The following is an 18,158-nucleotide window of genomic DNA, read 5'->3' as shown; positions in this document are numbered from 1 at the left end:
AACACCCGCTTAATAGAATAATATGCAAATTTATTAGGTTATGGATTTAAATGCAGTTTTTAATTCTGATTCATCTGCAGTGGATCCCCCAAGAAATTGGTAGTGTGTGTAGCTACGTAGGTACATATACATATATCAAGATAAATATATAATGAGTTTCCTTTTCTTTTTACAGAGCAACCTGCAAACAACCAAGGCCAGCCCACTCTGCAGCCTTTGCCACCACCCCATAAACAGCACCCCGCCCAACACCATCCGTCCATCACTTCTCTCAACAGAAACTCCCTGACCAATAGAAGGAACCAGAGTCCGGCCCCGCCGGCTGCTTTGCCCGCCGAGCTGCAAACCACACCCGAGTCCGTCCAGCTGCAAGACAGCTGGGTCCTTGGCAGTAATGTACCACTGGAAAGCAGGTGAGTCCTCTGCGGGACACTCCCAGATCGTCGTGCTGGTAGGACTGCGCCACATGTCTGCTCGAAGAATGGCCACCCTACCAGAGTCAGCCAGCTGTGTTGATTAAGGTCTCACATTTAAAGATAAACTAGTCTCAGCCTCTTCTTGTGAACAAATTTACCGTACTTGCATCCTCCATGTTTTGTCTTCGCTGAGAACAGCGCCAGGTTACTGGTCATTTTTAACTTGCCAGCCCGGTGAACATTCTCGTCCTTTTCACACATTGTGTAGGCTACAAGACACGAGAACAAAGGCCTTTAGTGAAACTCTGCATTACTTTTTTTTATTCACTCATCTACAAATCATCAGGCACATTGAGAAAAAGATGGAGATAGAGGGTGTGATTCTGGGTCCCATAGGTAGTTTGATTCGATGAACATGGTTAACAGACACTTGGTTCTAAGACATCCCTCCTCTCACAGGACACGTTCTGTCCTTTACGTCCTAAAATCATAGAGGATTCCTGAGCAGATAGTGAAGCACAAGTCAGAAGGGAGATGGGACCTACTCTCTAAGGTTCCTTCCAGTATTATTTCCTAAGACACCCCACCCGTTCTTAGACAATAATATCAGACGGTAATATTCTTCCTTATGATGAACTGAGATCTCTAACTCCTGAAACTCCCATCCTCTGTTGTAAACCATGCAACTCCTATTCTGTCACAATACACAGTCATTTTAACCCATTTCTGTGTGATGGCCCATGGGCTGCTCTCAGTCTTGTGCTCCAGAGGCTTCCCTAGCTTCGTATCCTCTCTCCGTACACACCTGGGTGTTTCAGTGAGGCCTTAAGTTAAGACTTCTTACACGGGTTGGCCCACAGGAAGTAAACCGCTCAGACGAATGTGCAGAACTAGTGTAGAACAAGTTTTGAGTTAATCCATTGCATTCGTAAATATCTCCCAGCACAAAAAAAAAATTTTCCTTCTTTCTTTGGACAGAACCTTGACAGTCAATGTCTTCTTTATACCATGTCCTGCACGAGCCAGGGGTGGTGTCCCTCCTCACTGGCTTCCTATTGACAGCCTTGTGACAAAGTCCCCCTAACATTCCTGGCAGCGTTTCTTTCTTTTCTGCCCTAGGCTTCCAGTAGGCTCAGAGAAAAAGAATCATCACCACATAAAATCCAGAAAATAGAAGACTCTGGGGAGTATGCCCCCCAAAATGCCCTGTCCCATAGAGCCCCTGGCTAATGCCAACATTTAAATTAGCTTCTGGATGAAGAAACAGGTTTCACAACGAATAAATCGTGATTTTTTTTTTTTTTTTTTGGCCTTTAAATGCATGATCTAAACCAATTCTTCCCTGAAGATGCGTTAGCAGGAAGTCCTCACAGTTAGTTGCCAACAATAAAAATCTTTTTGTTTTCTTTTACTCTTGACCTAAGAACATGGTTCCAAGGAACTCTTGTTTTTGTTTGTTTGTTTGTTTGTTTTATCTGTAGTGTGAGCCAAGATTAGTTGGCTTTTACTGTTTATTTTGTATTCTTGAACATTTGCGTGGAAGAGATCAGAAAGGGAAGGTAAGAAAGAAGTAGGCAAACAGGAGATTTCTTCACTTAAGACAAAAAGTCATGTCTACAGATCTTTTTTTCTTTCCTAAGGTTATTAGCACAGAACTAAATTCACCCAGTGTAATTAATTAGCACACACCGAACAACTCATCAACACTGATTCACTATTGTCATTTGGAAAAATTTTACTAGGAAAAAAGTAATTTTCCAGTTGAGTCATCAAATTGAATATGGATAATTGCATTGTAGTTGACAATAATTGTTCTGACAAATATGTATGAAATATGTCGAGTTCAGTCAGTAGAAACGTGTTTCATTTTAGGAATGTTATGTAGTTCAGAAGCCTCAAAAACTGTGTCTGTATGAGAGTTGGTATTTCTTGAAGCCATGTCTTCTAGTGGAGATATTTGGACACATCTGGGGGGAAGATGTTCCTGTTATTCCTCACATTGTACTCATGAATTTTGGTTGGTGGGACAATTAGGAGAGAAAATAGTTGTTTAGAGGACAACCCATTCTAGCCATATGTGTAGTTGTGGCTGATTTCTCCGTATTCAGACTGTGTAAGAGTTCACTCTTGGGATGATTTGAAATAAGCGATGCCATTAGTGAACCATCCATGGAATTATATTTTTTAGTTTTATGAACTGACATAGAAAGGAAGGTCTGCCAGTTGCTGTAATCTCACTAACGTGTATATGAAGAATAAGGAATCCAAAAAATGTAAAAACTTTCATTCTGTCTTCTAGTTTTGTTGTCTTCCTGTTTTCAGGTGTCCATCTCTTAAAATATTCCTTAAAAAGTATTTCAGCTTACCACGCACTCTGTGTATCAACCCAAGCAGCGATGTGAAAATCTCACGCTGTACCGACAGAGGCTACTGTGGTTTCTTTAATAGTCTCCCTTGGTTGGAACTCTTGAGGTGAAGAACTGGTCCTATTTATCATTGATTTTTTCCTTTTTTAGTTAAGGTTCCCTATTGAGTATGATTCTCGCGCTCCGTTTCAGCTACATTAACAAGTTCATCCAGACGTGTGTCTGCCGTTGACTCATTTTTTAATCTGGGGCACAGTTTTGTCTTTGGTAATTATTTCTATTTGCACATATACTCATTTTACAGACTCTCACTTTTCTCAAACCATCGTTTAAAGGGTATAGGGTATGAAGCATGAGATTCCGTTCTGTGTGTGTAAGAATCTGTGCGCGTCTTTGTCCCCAACCCTCTTCTCCTTCCAGCATACATTGATCATGGCTGCTGGCAGACTGGCCCGTAATAATCCACGAAACTCTTGGCAATTTGTAGACTTAGTCTATGCGAATTGGTAGAGAAGACATCAAAGATTTCACACCTTGTCCTGTTTCAGTGCAGTTCCTGGTCTGATTTATTAAAAGCATTTATTTTTTTCACCAGTGGTTTCTTGCTTCCATAACAATGTTTATTTCCTTTGTCTAATGAATTTAACATTTGCTGCTGCTGGAGACAATCGATATTATTGTGTACTTGTACATTTCCACTCGGTAAATAGAGCCTTTCTGGTCTATAATCTCTAGTGAGTTTCAGATCTCCTAGAGTCACATTCAGACCCGGACAAGCATTTGCAGTTTCCAAGCTCTTCCTTATTATGTTATCATCTTCAATAAATACCACTCAGCACCCGTCTATAATACCAATCCTTGCTTATAGTTTTCCTTCCAGATTCCTTTTCTTGGCACTCCATATTTCTTATGCTGTGTATGATTTAGTTTTAGGTCACTTGCTAGCCTGTAGGTCATCCTCTGTTTATTTTATACTTCGGCTGCTTCAGAGCATGGTCAGAGTTGCTGCGCGAGTATAGAGCAGCCGAGGAAAAGCTGGGCCTGGGCCCAGTGCAGCCGCAGCCCAGAAAGGTGGAAGGAACGGCAGCTCTCACTGGGGGCCCTGACCTTCCGCAATTGTGAAGTTAATTGCCTGCAGGTTCTTCATTTATCTATGTGAATTAAGTAGCTTAGTAGTTTCCTATTAGATGTTAACAAAATGGTTCATTTGTAGCCATTTAATAAAAGATTTATTAAAGTCTTATTTTCTTATGAAGTCTACTTTGGCATTGATAGTTCATTAGTTATGTTCCCCTAGCTCTTTATACCTTGCAGGGCAGTAATGCTTTGCTAATTATTAATGTATGATATTGCAGATTAAATTACCTCTTTCTTATTGCATTTTTATTTAAATATTGAAATGTCCTGGGCTGCTTTAATGTGAGATCAATTGCTAGATCTTATAAAAAAAAAAAAAGACCTAAACAGAAGTATTACCTGCTGAATTAAGATACTCTTCCTTTCTCCCTCTTTTAATCTTCACTCTCAATGGTTCTAGGGAAAGGCAAGACATCAGTACAGGCTTCAGATATCAGTCATCCTTTCCTATTAGAAACCTAGGCAGCAACCTTCACATTGTGCCGTTATGTACCAGGGAAAGCTTTCCCAGGTGAAAAATGTTACCCTCTCCAGCATGCTGATAACCAACTACCTTTAACAAGATAGTAAGTAGTTAGATGCTCCATAATTGCAGATAGAGCTTTAAGTAAAATATCCCTGGGGAGGTAATCCACTGACTTAAGTTTACAGATGATGCCATTTCCTTTTGTTAAAGACAGTTTGGGGGACGGAGGAGAATATCACAGAGTATGGAAAAGAGGTGCAGAAATGAAGCTGAGGTTATTGAACACCAGTGTCAAAATTGGATCTGGGCCTAGGCTAAGAAATTCTTAATGAATCTTTGAGAGTCTCACCGTCTCTGTTAAAAACAGACAACAACAACAGCAGACCCTGTTAACCTATCTAAAATTACATGTCAGTGAATAGTACAAATCAACTGGATTCTAGATCTCTTGAAATAGTTCACCTTTAGTAACTTACAGTATTTCTTAAAAGGCCTGTGAAGGGACACATGTGCATTTTAAGAGTAACAGGAAGAAGGGACTCCTGGGTGGCTCAGTAGGTTAAGCAGAGGCTCAGATCGGCTCAGATCATGATTGTGCCCTGTGTCAGGCTCCCTGCTCAGCGGGGAGCCTACTTCTCCCTCTGCCTGCCACTCCCCCTGCTTGTGCTCTCTCACTCTCTCTCTGACAAATAAATAAATAAGATCTCCACCACCACCACCACCACCCCCCCGCAAAAAAAAAGAGTAATAGAAAGAGGAAGAAGAAGGTATGATGTATAAGGATATGCCTGGTGATGTTTATATTTAAGGCTCATTTCAATTTGTGGCATAAAAACTTTTGTCTCATTAAGATGAGATTAATTTAGGAAGCTATTGTCCTAATTCAGTGTCTAAGTGCTGTGCTAACCATTTAATTTATCATCAAACCAGACAGTTTAAGAGTGAAAATGTTATAATTGGGACACCTGGGTGGCTCAGTCAGTTAAGTGTCTTTCATGATCCGGGGGTCCTGGGATCCAGTCCCCCATGGGGCACCTAGCTCAGTGGGAAGCCTGCTTCTCCTTCTGCTCTTCCCCTGCTCATACAGGCACCCGCACATCCTCTCTCTCTCTGACAAATAAATAATATCCTTAGAAAATATTAAAATAATAAAAATAAATTAAAAGAGAAAGGATTATAAATACAATTGCACTAGAACTTTTACAGATATAAACTGAAACTATACCGGACACGGAGGGACATACTGTTACCCAAGGAAGTATTATTTATTCCCACAAGTAAAGTTGCATGTTAACTTATGCCTAAGATAAATCAGAAAAAGAAACTAAATGAAAAGGGAAACAGAAAAACAGCCATGGTTGGAATACAGTCATTGGTTAACTCTCAACTTGAACTTTTCTGGTTTCTCTGCCACCTTGTAGCAAATATTTAACCCTTTGTCAACCCCTTCACAGAAAAAGCTTCTGTTTTTCTCTAAATACGTGGTTCTTAAAATAATGCATAAAATATTTGTTTTTATTTTCTTCTCACAATACCAAAAGGACAAGAGAGAACATATATTGATGCCAACATAGCCAATGAAATTTTGTTCAAGAAGTTCAAATTTTGTATTTTAAATGTAAAATATTAGATTTAAAGGTAAATCATATATTCACTAAAAATGTAAAACAGAAGTAAAATTTGGTCCTGAATTTACTCAAAGAAGGAACAACTGTGTGTCTCTAGCTCTCTAGCTAGTAAAATTTTTGTTTTCAAAGCTCTTCGGCTGTACTGAAATAGAGACCTCCTTCTAAAATAAAGTATGAGATTAAAGGTGATTACTAAGATAAGGGAAAAGCAAAAGCATGATTTTTATTTATTTTTTATTTTTTAAGATGTTATTTATATGAGGGAGGGGGCAGAGGGAGAAGGAGAAACAGGTTCCCTGCTGAGCAGGGAGCCCTATGTGGGACTCGAACCCAGGGCCCTGGGATCATGACCTAAGCTGAAGACAGACGCTTAACTGACTGAGCTACCCAGATGTCCAAAAAATGTGATTTTTAAAGTGATATTATTATTACCTAATTGTAATTATTGTAATTGTATTGTAATTATAATTATTACCTAATTGTAATGCACCTGCCTCAGGTTGCTTGTTTAGCAAATATTATGCTGATAACTTAAATGGAAAAGTAGGCTGTGGATTGACAGTAGCTCTAAAATGGAGGTCATTCCCAGGAGTCAATATTGATGTATATTCCTGAATAAAACCTAGTAGTTTTATTTTTAAATATCTTTTTTTTTCTTCCCAGAGTGGTTTTACAGAACATCTAACCTGTAATAAAAACTTGACATTGAGTGAGAAGGCTCTGCCAGTTTTGAGTGGGACATAGATTCTTCGAGGATAGGGTAGGAGAAGCCCTAGACAGTTACAACAATAAAATAATATAATATTTTCTCTTCCTCTTCTTCTTTTTTTTTTTTTTAAAGATGTTATTTATTTATTTGACAGAGAGGGAGATCACAAGCAGGCATAGAGGCAGGCAGAGAGAGAGGGAGAAGCAGGCTCCCCGCAGAGCAGAGAGCCCGATGCGGGGCTCGATCCCAGGACCCTGAGATCATGACCTGAGCCGAAGGCAGCGGCTTAACCCACTGAGCCACCCAGGAGCCCCTTCTCTTCCTCTTCTTGAGAGGCGGGCAGACAACTTCTGGCACAGTTTCCTCCAGTTCCATCGCGAAGCCTCACTGTGTGCAAGCCCAGCACTCCAGGTGTTTCGCCGCCCCCCCACCCCAACCCCGCTAAGCCCTGTGGGTGGGTGATGCCCATCAGATGCTTCTCCTTCGTTTTCTCCATCCTGTCTCTATCCTCCCTAAGATCGGGTTAAGCCCCCCAAGAGGCTGGGAGTGCTGGGATGGGGGGATGGGGCATGGGGTGGGGGTGGGGGGCATCCACCTGATGTCCTTCAGGACATCACTTGGCACAAACATTTTCTTTCTTTCTTTTTTTTAAAGATGTATTTATTTGTTTGGGGGAGAGAGAGAGAGCACAAGTGGAAGGCGCAGAGGGAGAGGGAGAGAGATACTCAAGCGGACGGAGTTAGGCTCTGCACTCAGAGCCCAACTTTGCGTTTGATCTCATAATCCCGAGTTCGTGACCTGAGCTGAAACCAAGGGTCCTCTGCTTAAATGACTATACCATCCAGGCGCCCCTGCACAAACATTTTCCAATGAAGCAGGACTCTAGGAGAAAAGAAAATTAGGAATAATCTGTTTGCAGGTAGGCTAGGGGACGTCATCCAGTCTGTCACCCTCTTGTCCAGCGGTACCCATAAGCCCAGATACAAACACAGCTCAGCAGCATAAACAAGGGTCTGTGTTTTGCAGTCAGACCGGGGTTTTCATCCTGGATCCATCATTTAAATGATCCATATGATCATCTATAGGTTATTACAACCTTAAGTCGATCTCCAGTGCCACAGTACTACATACTGAAAAGAGCACCTTGACTTTAATAATCTTGAGTAAGGTACCTAGCAAATGATAGGTGCTCCATAAACGGTTTTAAAATATGACCAAATAATAAGAACAACCATTGCATAGGATAAGATAACCTAATTAGTTAACAGTTGAACAAATGTAAACACCATTTATCATCAAGAAGCTCTCTTCTCTCCAACGGACAAGAAAAGTGTTTGTCCTGACTGGAAGAGTTACAGTCTAGTTTATCTTCATGGGGTAGGTAGGTCAAGCCTGCAGCCACAGATCTAGCAGGATAAACTCTTTCACTTCTTTCACTCTTTCCGTTGTTCAACAGAAAAAAGGTGAATTTTTGCAGGTAGGAACCCCGGGTCTGCTCATTTCATTCCTGAGAAGGAAAAAAAAAATGTTTAAATTGTAATGAAAGGCAACTAGTCATATTCCTAAAACATTTAATTAACTAAGGCGGTAAATGTTTGGAATGAATCAGTCCAAGCCTTGATAGATGCATTGTCTCCCCATCAGTCAGGAGTTAGACCTCAGTTTTACTTAAGGTGTTTAAAGCTTTAGGTGTCTTTTGAGCATGATGAAGATACTGTACAATGGAGTACAATGGAGTAGGCGTGTTATGTTGTTTAATTGAGGTGAACCAGTTTCTTTATAATAGCAATTAAGACACCAAGAAAGCATGCATTAATTATTTGCTATAGACCTTAAGTGATTTTTGAAAGCATAACTCCAACAAAATACAATTACTTTACTCTGATAATGTTTGGTTTTGGATAACCAGCAATCTGTATAAAATATTCACACATGATAACCTTAATTTCCCTAGTACCTAGGAAAATGAATTCTTACTTACTTCTAACACATGTCTAGTCACTTCTCCGAGCATGATCAAAGTATAAGGTCATCCGTGTCATTACTCTGGTCATGGCTAATGACTGTGATTTAATCCTTATCTTTTCCTGAGCATGACCTACTCATTTTTGAGGCACCTCTCTTTCTCTTTCTCAGCAACCATTTTGTGAGCATTTTTAAAAATCCTTTTACTCTTCCCTAATATTGTCTGTGAAAACATTTCAATCCTCTTGTGTATGGGTGCATGTGTGTTTTCATGCGTGTGTGTCTGTGTGCGTGTGTGTCTGTGTGTGTCTGTGTCTGTGTGTGTGATCTCTGCCTAACATCACTACAACAGGAGGATTTTTATCTTTATCCTAGAATTAATTTCTGTCCACTTTTAAAACAGTGTTTTGCTCTAAAATTCCATCCTGTTTATATCACTGATTAACATTGTTTCTCACTTCCTCTATTTCTTCATTTTTCCCTTGACAGTGTTTGGCTTTTGTATTTCTTTCTTCAAACCTGAGGTGAGGTCTGTTTTCTATTAAACCATTTTCAGAATACTTTCTCCTTTGCCTGCAAGATTACATTCTTAGACATGCAATTAACCAGCTAAGCTTAATAAATTCTGTTTGATAACCCTCTGATTCTACGATGACTCTCTTTATGATTTCTCACCTCAGATTGTGAACCACTTGGAATATTACCACGAGAAGTCATCTTGTTCCAATCACACCCTGCACTACTATGATAGTGCTTCTTTCTGCTCATGGTAGGGTAGAAAAAAGCAATGGTTTGGGGACAAATCTGGGTTAAAATCTTAACATTCTCCTAGCTATGTAACCTTAGGCAGATTACTCATATATTTTTAGCTCTTTTTTTTTTTTTTTCATAAAATGGATCTGGTAATACTTCTTACTTAAAGATTTTATAAGGATTTGTTGAAATGTCATTGCAAAGTAGCAATGACACTTTCTCTGCTTTCACTTCTTTGCTTTTCTTTATTCTTTCACTTCACTTCTTTGCTTTTCTTTATTCTTTTTTTTCTGCTGTACAGTTAAGAGAAAAATAATTAGTTCCATATTTAGAAGGATGAATAATAACTTGGAAAGCAATAAAGGGAAGGCAATGACAACTAACAAGAATTGGCATGTTGATTAATTTTTGTGAACAATTAGATAGCCTTTTCAACTTCAGAAATAGGTATTTTTAGATTGAGAATAACCGGTATTTTTCCTGTTTAATTGGGGTGGCTTCCTACAGGAGATCAACTATGAAGTAAATTTCAGAGACAGGGTTTGCTTTAGAAAAAAGTGATCTTAAGGGAGGGAGATTATCTGAGATCCTGGTGGGATAGTGATATTTCACAAAATGGATCCTGAATGCTTTCCCTCATTTAGTGGGTATTTATGAATGTCTTACAATGTACCAGTGTGAAAAACTCAAGGTTGTGACAGAGGACGGGGAGAAGTGGCAACCACGTTTGAGAAATATATGGACTACATTCCAGAACAAATTCACAGTTGGAGTAAATTTTGCAAATTATCCGATCTTGCCTTCTTTTAGAGCCCATTGAGATTTTAGTAATCTGCCCAAGGTCTCGTAACTGGACGGTGGCAGCACTCAGCTAGATCCCAGATTCTAAATTAATTCCTTTCCTTCTTATAGTGGCTCCATTTTGTTAATTACATATGAAAGAAAATAAAAGCACTCAACCCCAAAATACATGTATTTATTCTGTTATTAATTGTACAGCTGTAGCAACGTACTAATCTTATGCAAGTTTTCATACGTATATAAAACTAAAATTTGAAAGGATGAAATGAATTGGCATTTCTAAATAATTTTATTTTCTTCCAGTCTGTCACTTAATTTTGTTTAATAAATATTTATTAAGTATATATTTATAAGATAATTACATGTCAAATATTAACTATACATAAAAATTTTCGACCTAACAACTATATGAACTTCCTTTTGACAAATAAAAATATATACAATTTAGATTGCACAGTTTGATTTTTTATGGTATAACATTGAACCTGAACATTAAAATATATATATACACTATATGTTTTATATATATATATATACACACACACACACACACACACACACACAAATATGTATATATACAGACACACACATTGTAAAATATTGAATATATCCATCCCCTCACGTGGGTGTAGCTTGTGTGTGTGTGTGTGTGTGTGTGTGTGTATTGTGTGTGTGTGTGTGTGTGTGTGTATTGTGTGTGTGTGTGTGTGTGTGTGTGTGTGGTGAGAGTACTCAAGGTCTCCTCTCAGCAAATTTCAGGTATCCAATATAATGTTAATAACTGTAATCACTGGGCTGTACATTAGATCACCAGCACTTACTCATCTTTTAACTAGAAGTTTGTACCCTTTGACAAACATCTCTCCAATTCCCCCACCCCTAAGCACCCCCTGGCAACCACCATTCTGCTCTCTGATTCTATGAGTTGGACTTTTTTTAGATTCCACACAAGTAGGATCATCCAGTATCTGCTGAAACTTGACTAATGTCTCTGATGTTCTAGCAAACTAATTAGAAGTTGTTACATTTGCACATCTTTAAATAAACAAGGACCAAACTCACTAACATACCATGTTTTGCAGACGTTTAAGCAGCTTAGAAAATTAAAAATTGTTATAGATGGCAATCATTGTTCTTGGCAACCAAATAATATATTGATGGGAATATTTCCAAATGTGAGTTTTAAAAAATCCTGTCTGAACTAAGAGTTTCTTTAAAGAAGCAGTACTTCCTCCCTTGTGCTTAAATACTACTTTACTTGAAGGGGCAGATTAATAATTTTTTCAAAAATTTATTCTTGGTAGCATGCTGTTGACAGCCCCTTGTCCCCCCCAGAAAAGGTCATTAAATTTGGACCCTTCTCCTTTCTATACATTTAACTCACTTTTAAGGTCTATAACTCTTTCGGGTACTTTGCCATGAGCTAGCTGGCGAACCTTGATGTGGTTAAAAAAGATTTTCAGAATCACTGCGCAGCTCAGCCCAAAGTATTGGGAAGAGTCTTGTATTTAGTTCATCACAAACAGGCGCAGAAGTTAGAAGGTGAGAGTGTTGCTGTCCACTCGTCTACTAGGTGAGCTCATCCTTCTCTCTGAATCCCTCACAGACATCCGTGACTTTCCCACAAAACGACTGAAAGCAGCTTTCACGATGGTCACAGTACTACATAGTATTAAAGCTTAGTATGTTTCTTATTCTTTAGACAGGAGATCAGTCCAAACGGAAGTGTGTTTTATATGTGAGTTAAGATACATATCTCATATAGAAACTACTACTGTATAATGAACTGGTTAAGAACATAAATTTTAGGGCCCAAAAGACCTACCCTTGCCTCTATATAAATTCTGACAAATTAAGGCTCAGTTTCCTCATCTTAAAAAAGGAAATTTTATTACACACACCACACACAGAGTGGGGATTTTGTGAAGTTAAAATCAGAAGAGTTTCCTTGTGCAGAGTAAATAGGTGCTCATTAAGGTTTATTTAAATTGCCTTCCTCTCTTTGGACTGGTTGCTTTATGTTTTCTTAGCTACTTACAGTTCACTAATATGTGATTGACTAAGGTACATCTTCAGTATCTCTTACAATCCTATAATTCTTCTATTCTTTGTAAACTTACATCTACATTTGAAATTCTTGTCTTTATCTAGATCATAGTTCCTTCTCAAACTTATTTAGAAATTCTGAGCTCTTCTAAGCATAGTTGGCCATCAATAATTGAATGAATTAATAATTAAAATCTTGTTCAAATAGCACATAGGAATTTTAAGGCGTTCTTTTAATTCCCATTTTAATTTTAATATATTTAGTATGCAAATGCCAACAGTAGCTGTAATTGATAATCTTAAAACATGTAGGAAAATATCTGATATAGATTTGTGCATTTGATGCTATGACCACACCATTATAATAACTAAAATTTGAAACAAAACCTATTTTAGCCTTCTTGGTAATGATAAAAGGAAAAAAAAAGAAAAAAAAAGAAAAAATCTGCGTATTTAACCTGTTGTTCCATTCCTAATCCTCCCAAACTCTGTAACATGATTTAGTGCTTGATTATAGATTTATCTGTGTTTACATAAGCCTTAATAAAAATAATTTGCTTCCTATTATAACCCTATATGTTTTTATAAAGCTGTGGTTATATATAAATTTTATATTGTATTAAGTTTCTCACCTAATACTGAAAAATAAATATGAATTCACTAAAATGCTCTTCCCACAGATCACATGAGTACTCTAGAATTTTTCTTCCCAATTTTCAGAGATCGATGCTGTACTTTCCATAAGCATGTTTGTGTATACAGTATAATTGCAAATTGATACAGTGGCAATTGCTAAAATATATAATTATTCATATATTCATACTGTGGAATTTTTGGTAAAATATAAAAAACAGATTTTGTCTCAAAGCACTGTTTTGTACAACCACTAATAGCTCATATTAATTCAGGTAACAGCAGTGAAATGTATCTTGTTTATAAGCTTTTCATTTAAGACATTTTTCTTGCTGGGATCACCTCCTGGTATGAAAGTTGTCCAAAGATAATAGAACATCAATTCAAAAGTGTAATAGATTTGAGACCACAACATGCTATCAGCATGAAGAAGTAGTTTATCAGTCTTACCAACTCACTGTGTCACAGCTAGAATCATTACATATTTGTTCTTTTGTTTGCACATCAAAATATATAATTTATATTCTAATGTTGATTACTCACTTGGGGGGTATATAATTTTCTTATTTAAAATATTTTTCTTTAAAATGCATATCATAATTAATTTAGAGGTAATAAAAGAAAAGGCATTTTAATCAGTAGGGCTCTAAAAACATTCTCTTTTTACAATTCAGGGATGCATAGTATATTACTTACTATAAACCATTTTCAATGGTTTATAGTAATAGTACCTTTATATTAAAGGCAAAATAATTAATCCATTTTGAACCAACCCTGGCCAATTCTTACAAAATTTACACACACGTGCACATACACCTGTGTTTGGACTCGCCCATTTCAAAATTATCAGAGATTAAATTATCAAAGCACAAAAAAGAAAAATACTAAAGTTCAGTCTATTATTGGCTCACTCTAGGTAAGTTTTATTACTTCTTAACTGTTTCCCTTTATATCAATCCTTGACGCAAGCCCCTTTCAGTTTTGAAACCCCGTTTGCTAGTTTTTATTTTTAGTTGCAGCTTTTGTTGACTACTATTGTAACCACAGTATATTGAAGTAATTAAATAAATTAAATTTAATTGAAGGGAATTAAAACCTAGTCCTCTAAGTACTTTATACTTTCCTCACCTGGGTGAGTATTCTTCTCAGTTCCCCTGCTCCCACCCTTGAAAACATGTTTGAAAATAATATTGAAAGAATAAGAGAAAAAACTTTGTCTTTAACTCTAATAGGATTCAGTATGGGTGGTTGTTTTGTTTTGTTTTGTTTCAAGTATGCTAGAATTCTCCCTCTGAACCTTAATAAGAGGATTTTTTTTTCTATGCATGAACTTTATTTTTTTTTATTTTTTTCAGTGTTCCAAGTTTCGTTGTTTATGCACCACACCCAGTGCTCCATGCAATCTGTGCCCTCCTGAATACCCTCCACCAGCCTCACCCATCCCCCCACTCTCTCCCCTCCAAAACCCTCAGTCTGTTTCTCAGAGTCCGTAGTCTCTCATGCTTCATCTACCCTTCTGATTTCCCCCAATTCACTTTTCCTTTCTGTCTCCTATTGTCCTCCGTGTTATTCCTTATGCTCCACAGGTAAGTGAAACCATATGATAATCGACTTTCTCTGCTCGACTTATTTCACTCAGCATAATCTCCTCCAATCCCATCCATCTGATACAAAAGTTGGGTATTCATCCTTCCTGATGGCTCTGTAATATTCCATTGTATATATGGACCATATCTTCTTTATCCATTTGTCAGTTGAAGGGCATCTTGGCTCTTTCCATAGTTAGGCAATTGTGGCTATTGCTGCTATGAACATTGGGGTATATTTGGCCCTTCTTTTCACTACATCTCTGTCTTTGGGGTAAATACACAGTAGTGCAATTACAGGGTCATAGGGTAGCTCTGTTGTTTTATTTTTTTCATCCTGTTCTCTTGTCGATCTGAAGCTGCCGGGATTACAACCTTGGTTGGGGTGTTGGGGTATGAGGGTGCCTTCACTCTGGCCAGTACTAAGAATGCCACCTTGATTGTCACTCCTGGTCCTCAGCAGCTTCAGAGAAGGAAAAAAGTGAAGGAGAAGGCATTTGTGCAGGAAATATTTCTATTTCTTTCCTTTCTCCTCAATATAACAGATGTGTAAAGGGGTAAAGAGGTTATGTTTATGTGTGTGCATGTATGTGTGTTTGGTGCCTTAAAAATATTTATAACTGGGTTTTCCAGAAGTCTCTCTTAACAGATAAAGAGAAGGATGAGAGGTAGCTTTTTTCCTCCTATAAATTTTAATATAGGTTGTAAATTGAAGCCAAGATTATAGAGGAAAGAAGAATGTATAAAAACAATTCTAGCCAGAAAGTTTAAGGGTAAAGAAATAGCATTTTCTGTAGGAAGGAACCTTTGGGAAGTTGTAAATACCCACGGTGAGTTATCAGCTAGACTTCTCTATGGCTTATACACCCAAGTATTAAGTTCAAAGAAATACGGAAAGAGAAACCCCAAAAGAAGAGACTTGTGGAGTGAGATAGTGTTTTGGTGAATGTCTTATAGACACATGGAAATACAGATAGTGAAGGAGACAAAGAACCAAGAGAGAACAGATGCTGGTGTCTCATTTAGACATAAAGCCCAATAGACATGATAGATACTTGAAAGTAGTGGCACCTGGGTGGCTCATTTGGTTAAGCGACTGCTTCAACCTCCGTCACAATCCCAGGGTCCTGGAATCGAGCCCCACATCAGGCTCCCTGCTCAGGAAGTAAAAAATTTAGAGTGAAATGATGTAGAACATGGACAGATCTTTAAGCCGTTTGATGGTGAGGTCAAGTGGATTGAGCCTCCCACTGTAAAAACTCCATTCGTTCTAAGTTGACTCCTTGAGGTGAGCTCCCAGCCATAACTTTCTAATAAGCAGGAATCTTTTGAATGATTTTCTGATTTGTTAGAGAATCTTGATGGGAGTCTTGGGTGAAACTGAAGCTAAAAACCCAGTACGCCAACACATGACCGTAGTGGTTCTCAAGCTGTGGTCTCTGGACTGGCAATATCAGCTGGGGGTTCCACTGAGATCTTCTGGTTTAATAAGTCCTCCAAGGGACTCTGATGTGAGCCCAAGTTTGAGGACCGCTGCTCTAATGTAGGGCATGGACTCTTAGTAGATTTTGTTCTGTCAGTGGCTACCTAAGCTCCCCAGGCCTTATCAAAACCTGTGATCCCATCAATCAGTCTGGTTGCAATGTTTTCTTGTGAAAGAGTGGAGATACTGAACACCTTTTAGAGCCTTCCTCTGCTGCCTAGTGTGGGTGGGCTTCTTTCTGAACATTCACAGCAGCCTCTGCATTCTCCCAGAGCTTCCGAGGGTCGGCATCCTCCACAGATGGAGAGTTCTTTCCCAAATAGCCAGGTATCGAAACCCAGTCAGTAACTGTACTAAATGGCTTTAGATACCTATCGAGAATCAGTTGCTAAGAAGTAAAGAAAACAAGCAGGAACCCGGCTTTGAATAAGAACAGGTAATTTTCTATTTGGGCTTCTGCTTTCTTTAGTTTTCTTGTTTCATAGCTGCCGGAAATTTTGTATTTCGCTGCATTAGTATTTTTTTTTTAATTTCCCTGCATTATTATCGAAAGCACATCATTTGAGTAAACTGCTCCTTCCGTCTTTTAATTGATTATGAACACATTGCTAAATATACATTTAAAAGATCATCCAGTTGGCTTTGGAACTTAAAATTCAGGATCTGGTAGTGGAAATTCGGAAGGCGGTGATAATGAACCACAGGTTATCTGGAAGTTTTCAGAGTGTTTGGATAGTGGTTCCTATCACAGTTTAGGTATATCGTGTTTTTCAAATATATACTGATAAATACCGGAGGCTGTTTCAACTTCTATGGTATTTAATCAGTATGTTCTTAATTATAGACTACAAGCAATTAAATAAGTGGTAATAAGCAATACGGAAGGAAGATAATGCACAACCGTTACATTTTATATATTTTGACAGTTTTTGCAAATTTTTATCTTAAAATGAATTCTAGGCAACCTGCCCATTGTTTTGGCATCATCAAGTGACTAAAACTATTTTGAACTCAGTGGTTAATTTTAGCCTTCATATATTTCCAGGTAAATTTAATCCGTGAGTGTGGGATTCATTTGCTTTAGATCTGAAAATGTCATTTTAGAAGAGTCGTTTGATGTTGAGGAAATCTTGTGAGACCTTTAATAAGCCTCTTAAATCCAGAAAGTTGTATTTTGCCTGAAGGAAAAGGAACCTATCCCTCAAAATTCCCTGAGCTCTTAAGTCAGAACTTTGGATTCTGAAAAGGTTGTCAATGTGACCAAATATCATCAGTCAGTCTTCTCACTGGCACACTGTCTTTGAAATGAGCGCCCCTCATTTGAAGGAAGCAGTCTGTGTTCCAGGGAAACGTTTTATTAATTTGCCTAGAAACATAAGTCGAGAGCAGGACACATCAAGACGTTTTATGTAGGGGGTTCATGTTAAGTTTGAAGTAGCTCATTCTCTTTGTTCAACCAAGAATTTGAAAAGATCAAGAAAAACCATCACATCTCCAGGGCAGTAGTGTCTTTCCCCCCATAAGACGTAATAGATTATACACAAAAGAAATAGTATTCCGGGTGTTCGTGGGTCACTAATAAAGGTTTCCGCTATGCCACAGGGACAACACTAAACACTGTGACGCTCTTTTAGTCATTTTCTCTGTTTGCTAATCTCTAGAAAGGTTTTTTAACACTGTATAAAATATTGAAGAAAAGAAACCTCTTTTGTGTGAAGACAGCCAGCTATGAAGTTGATCTAATTAAAATTTCATTCAGTGGTTGCACACTTTCTTTTTGACTCTTATCTTCTCTCATAGCCCTCCATTGAGGAAATAGACTCAAACCACTTTGAGTAACGCAGTATATTTTCCAAGGATGCTTTTCATTTTGGTCCCTGAAATTTGCAACTTATGAAACTGTGCTCTTGATATTAGAGGAATAACATGATTATGTTAATGTTCTGAACAAAAGACTAGTATGAACCCATTTGTTTCCTAGTGACTCTTGCAATCTTACAGGGTTTTTTGGTGAGCTTACAATTTAATTATATATTATAACTTATTTAATTTTGTACTTGATGTCAGGATCTTTTCAAATGAGCATTGGTATGTTGATGTATCATATAACATCATATCATATCATATATAAAAGGACATTTAAATTTACTTCAAAACTCTGATTATTTT

At 37.9% G+C, this 18,158-nt stretch overlaps 1 protein-coding gene across 12 annotated transcripts in view; it reads left to right on the top strand.

The window, feature by feature from the left end:
- Positions 1-18,158, top strand: part of TENM3 (teneurin transmembrane protein 3) — a 1,246,978-nt gene that overhangs the window by 1,054,627 nt on the left and 174,193 nt on the right. For all 12 annotated transcript variants that reach the window (XM_032328838.1, XM_032328846.1, XM_032328840.1 and 9 more), the window contains one exon: positions 176-413. In XM_032328838.1, coding sequence (XP_032184729.1) covers positions 176-413 — 238 coding nt within the window. The remainder of the gene's footprint in view (positions 1-175; positions 414-18,158) is intronic.

This window comes from Mustela erminea, chromosome 21 (assembly GCF_009829155.1).
Source record: "Mustela erminea isolate mMusErm1 chromosome 21, mMusErm1.Pri, whole genome shotgun sequence".
NCBI lineage: Eukaryota > Metazoa > Chordata > Mammalia > Carnivora > Mustelidae > Mustela > Mustela erminea.
This window is presented reverse-complemented; position numbering and strand designations above follow the sequence as displayed.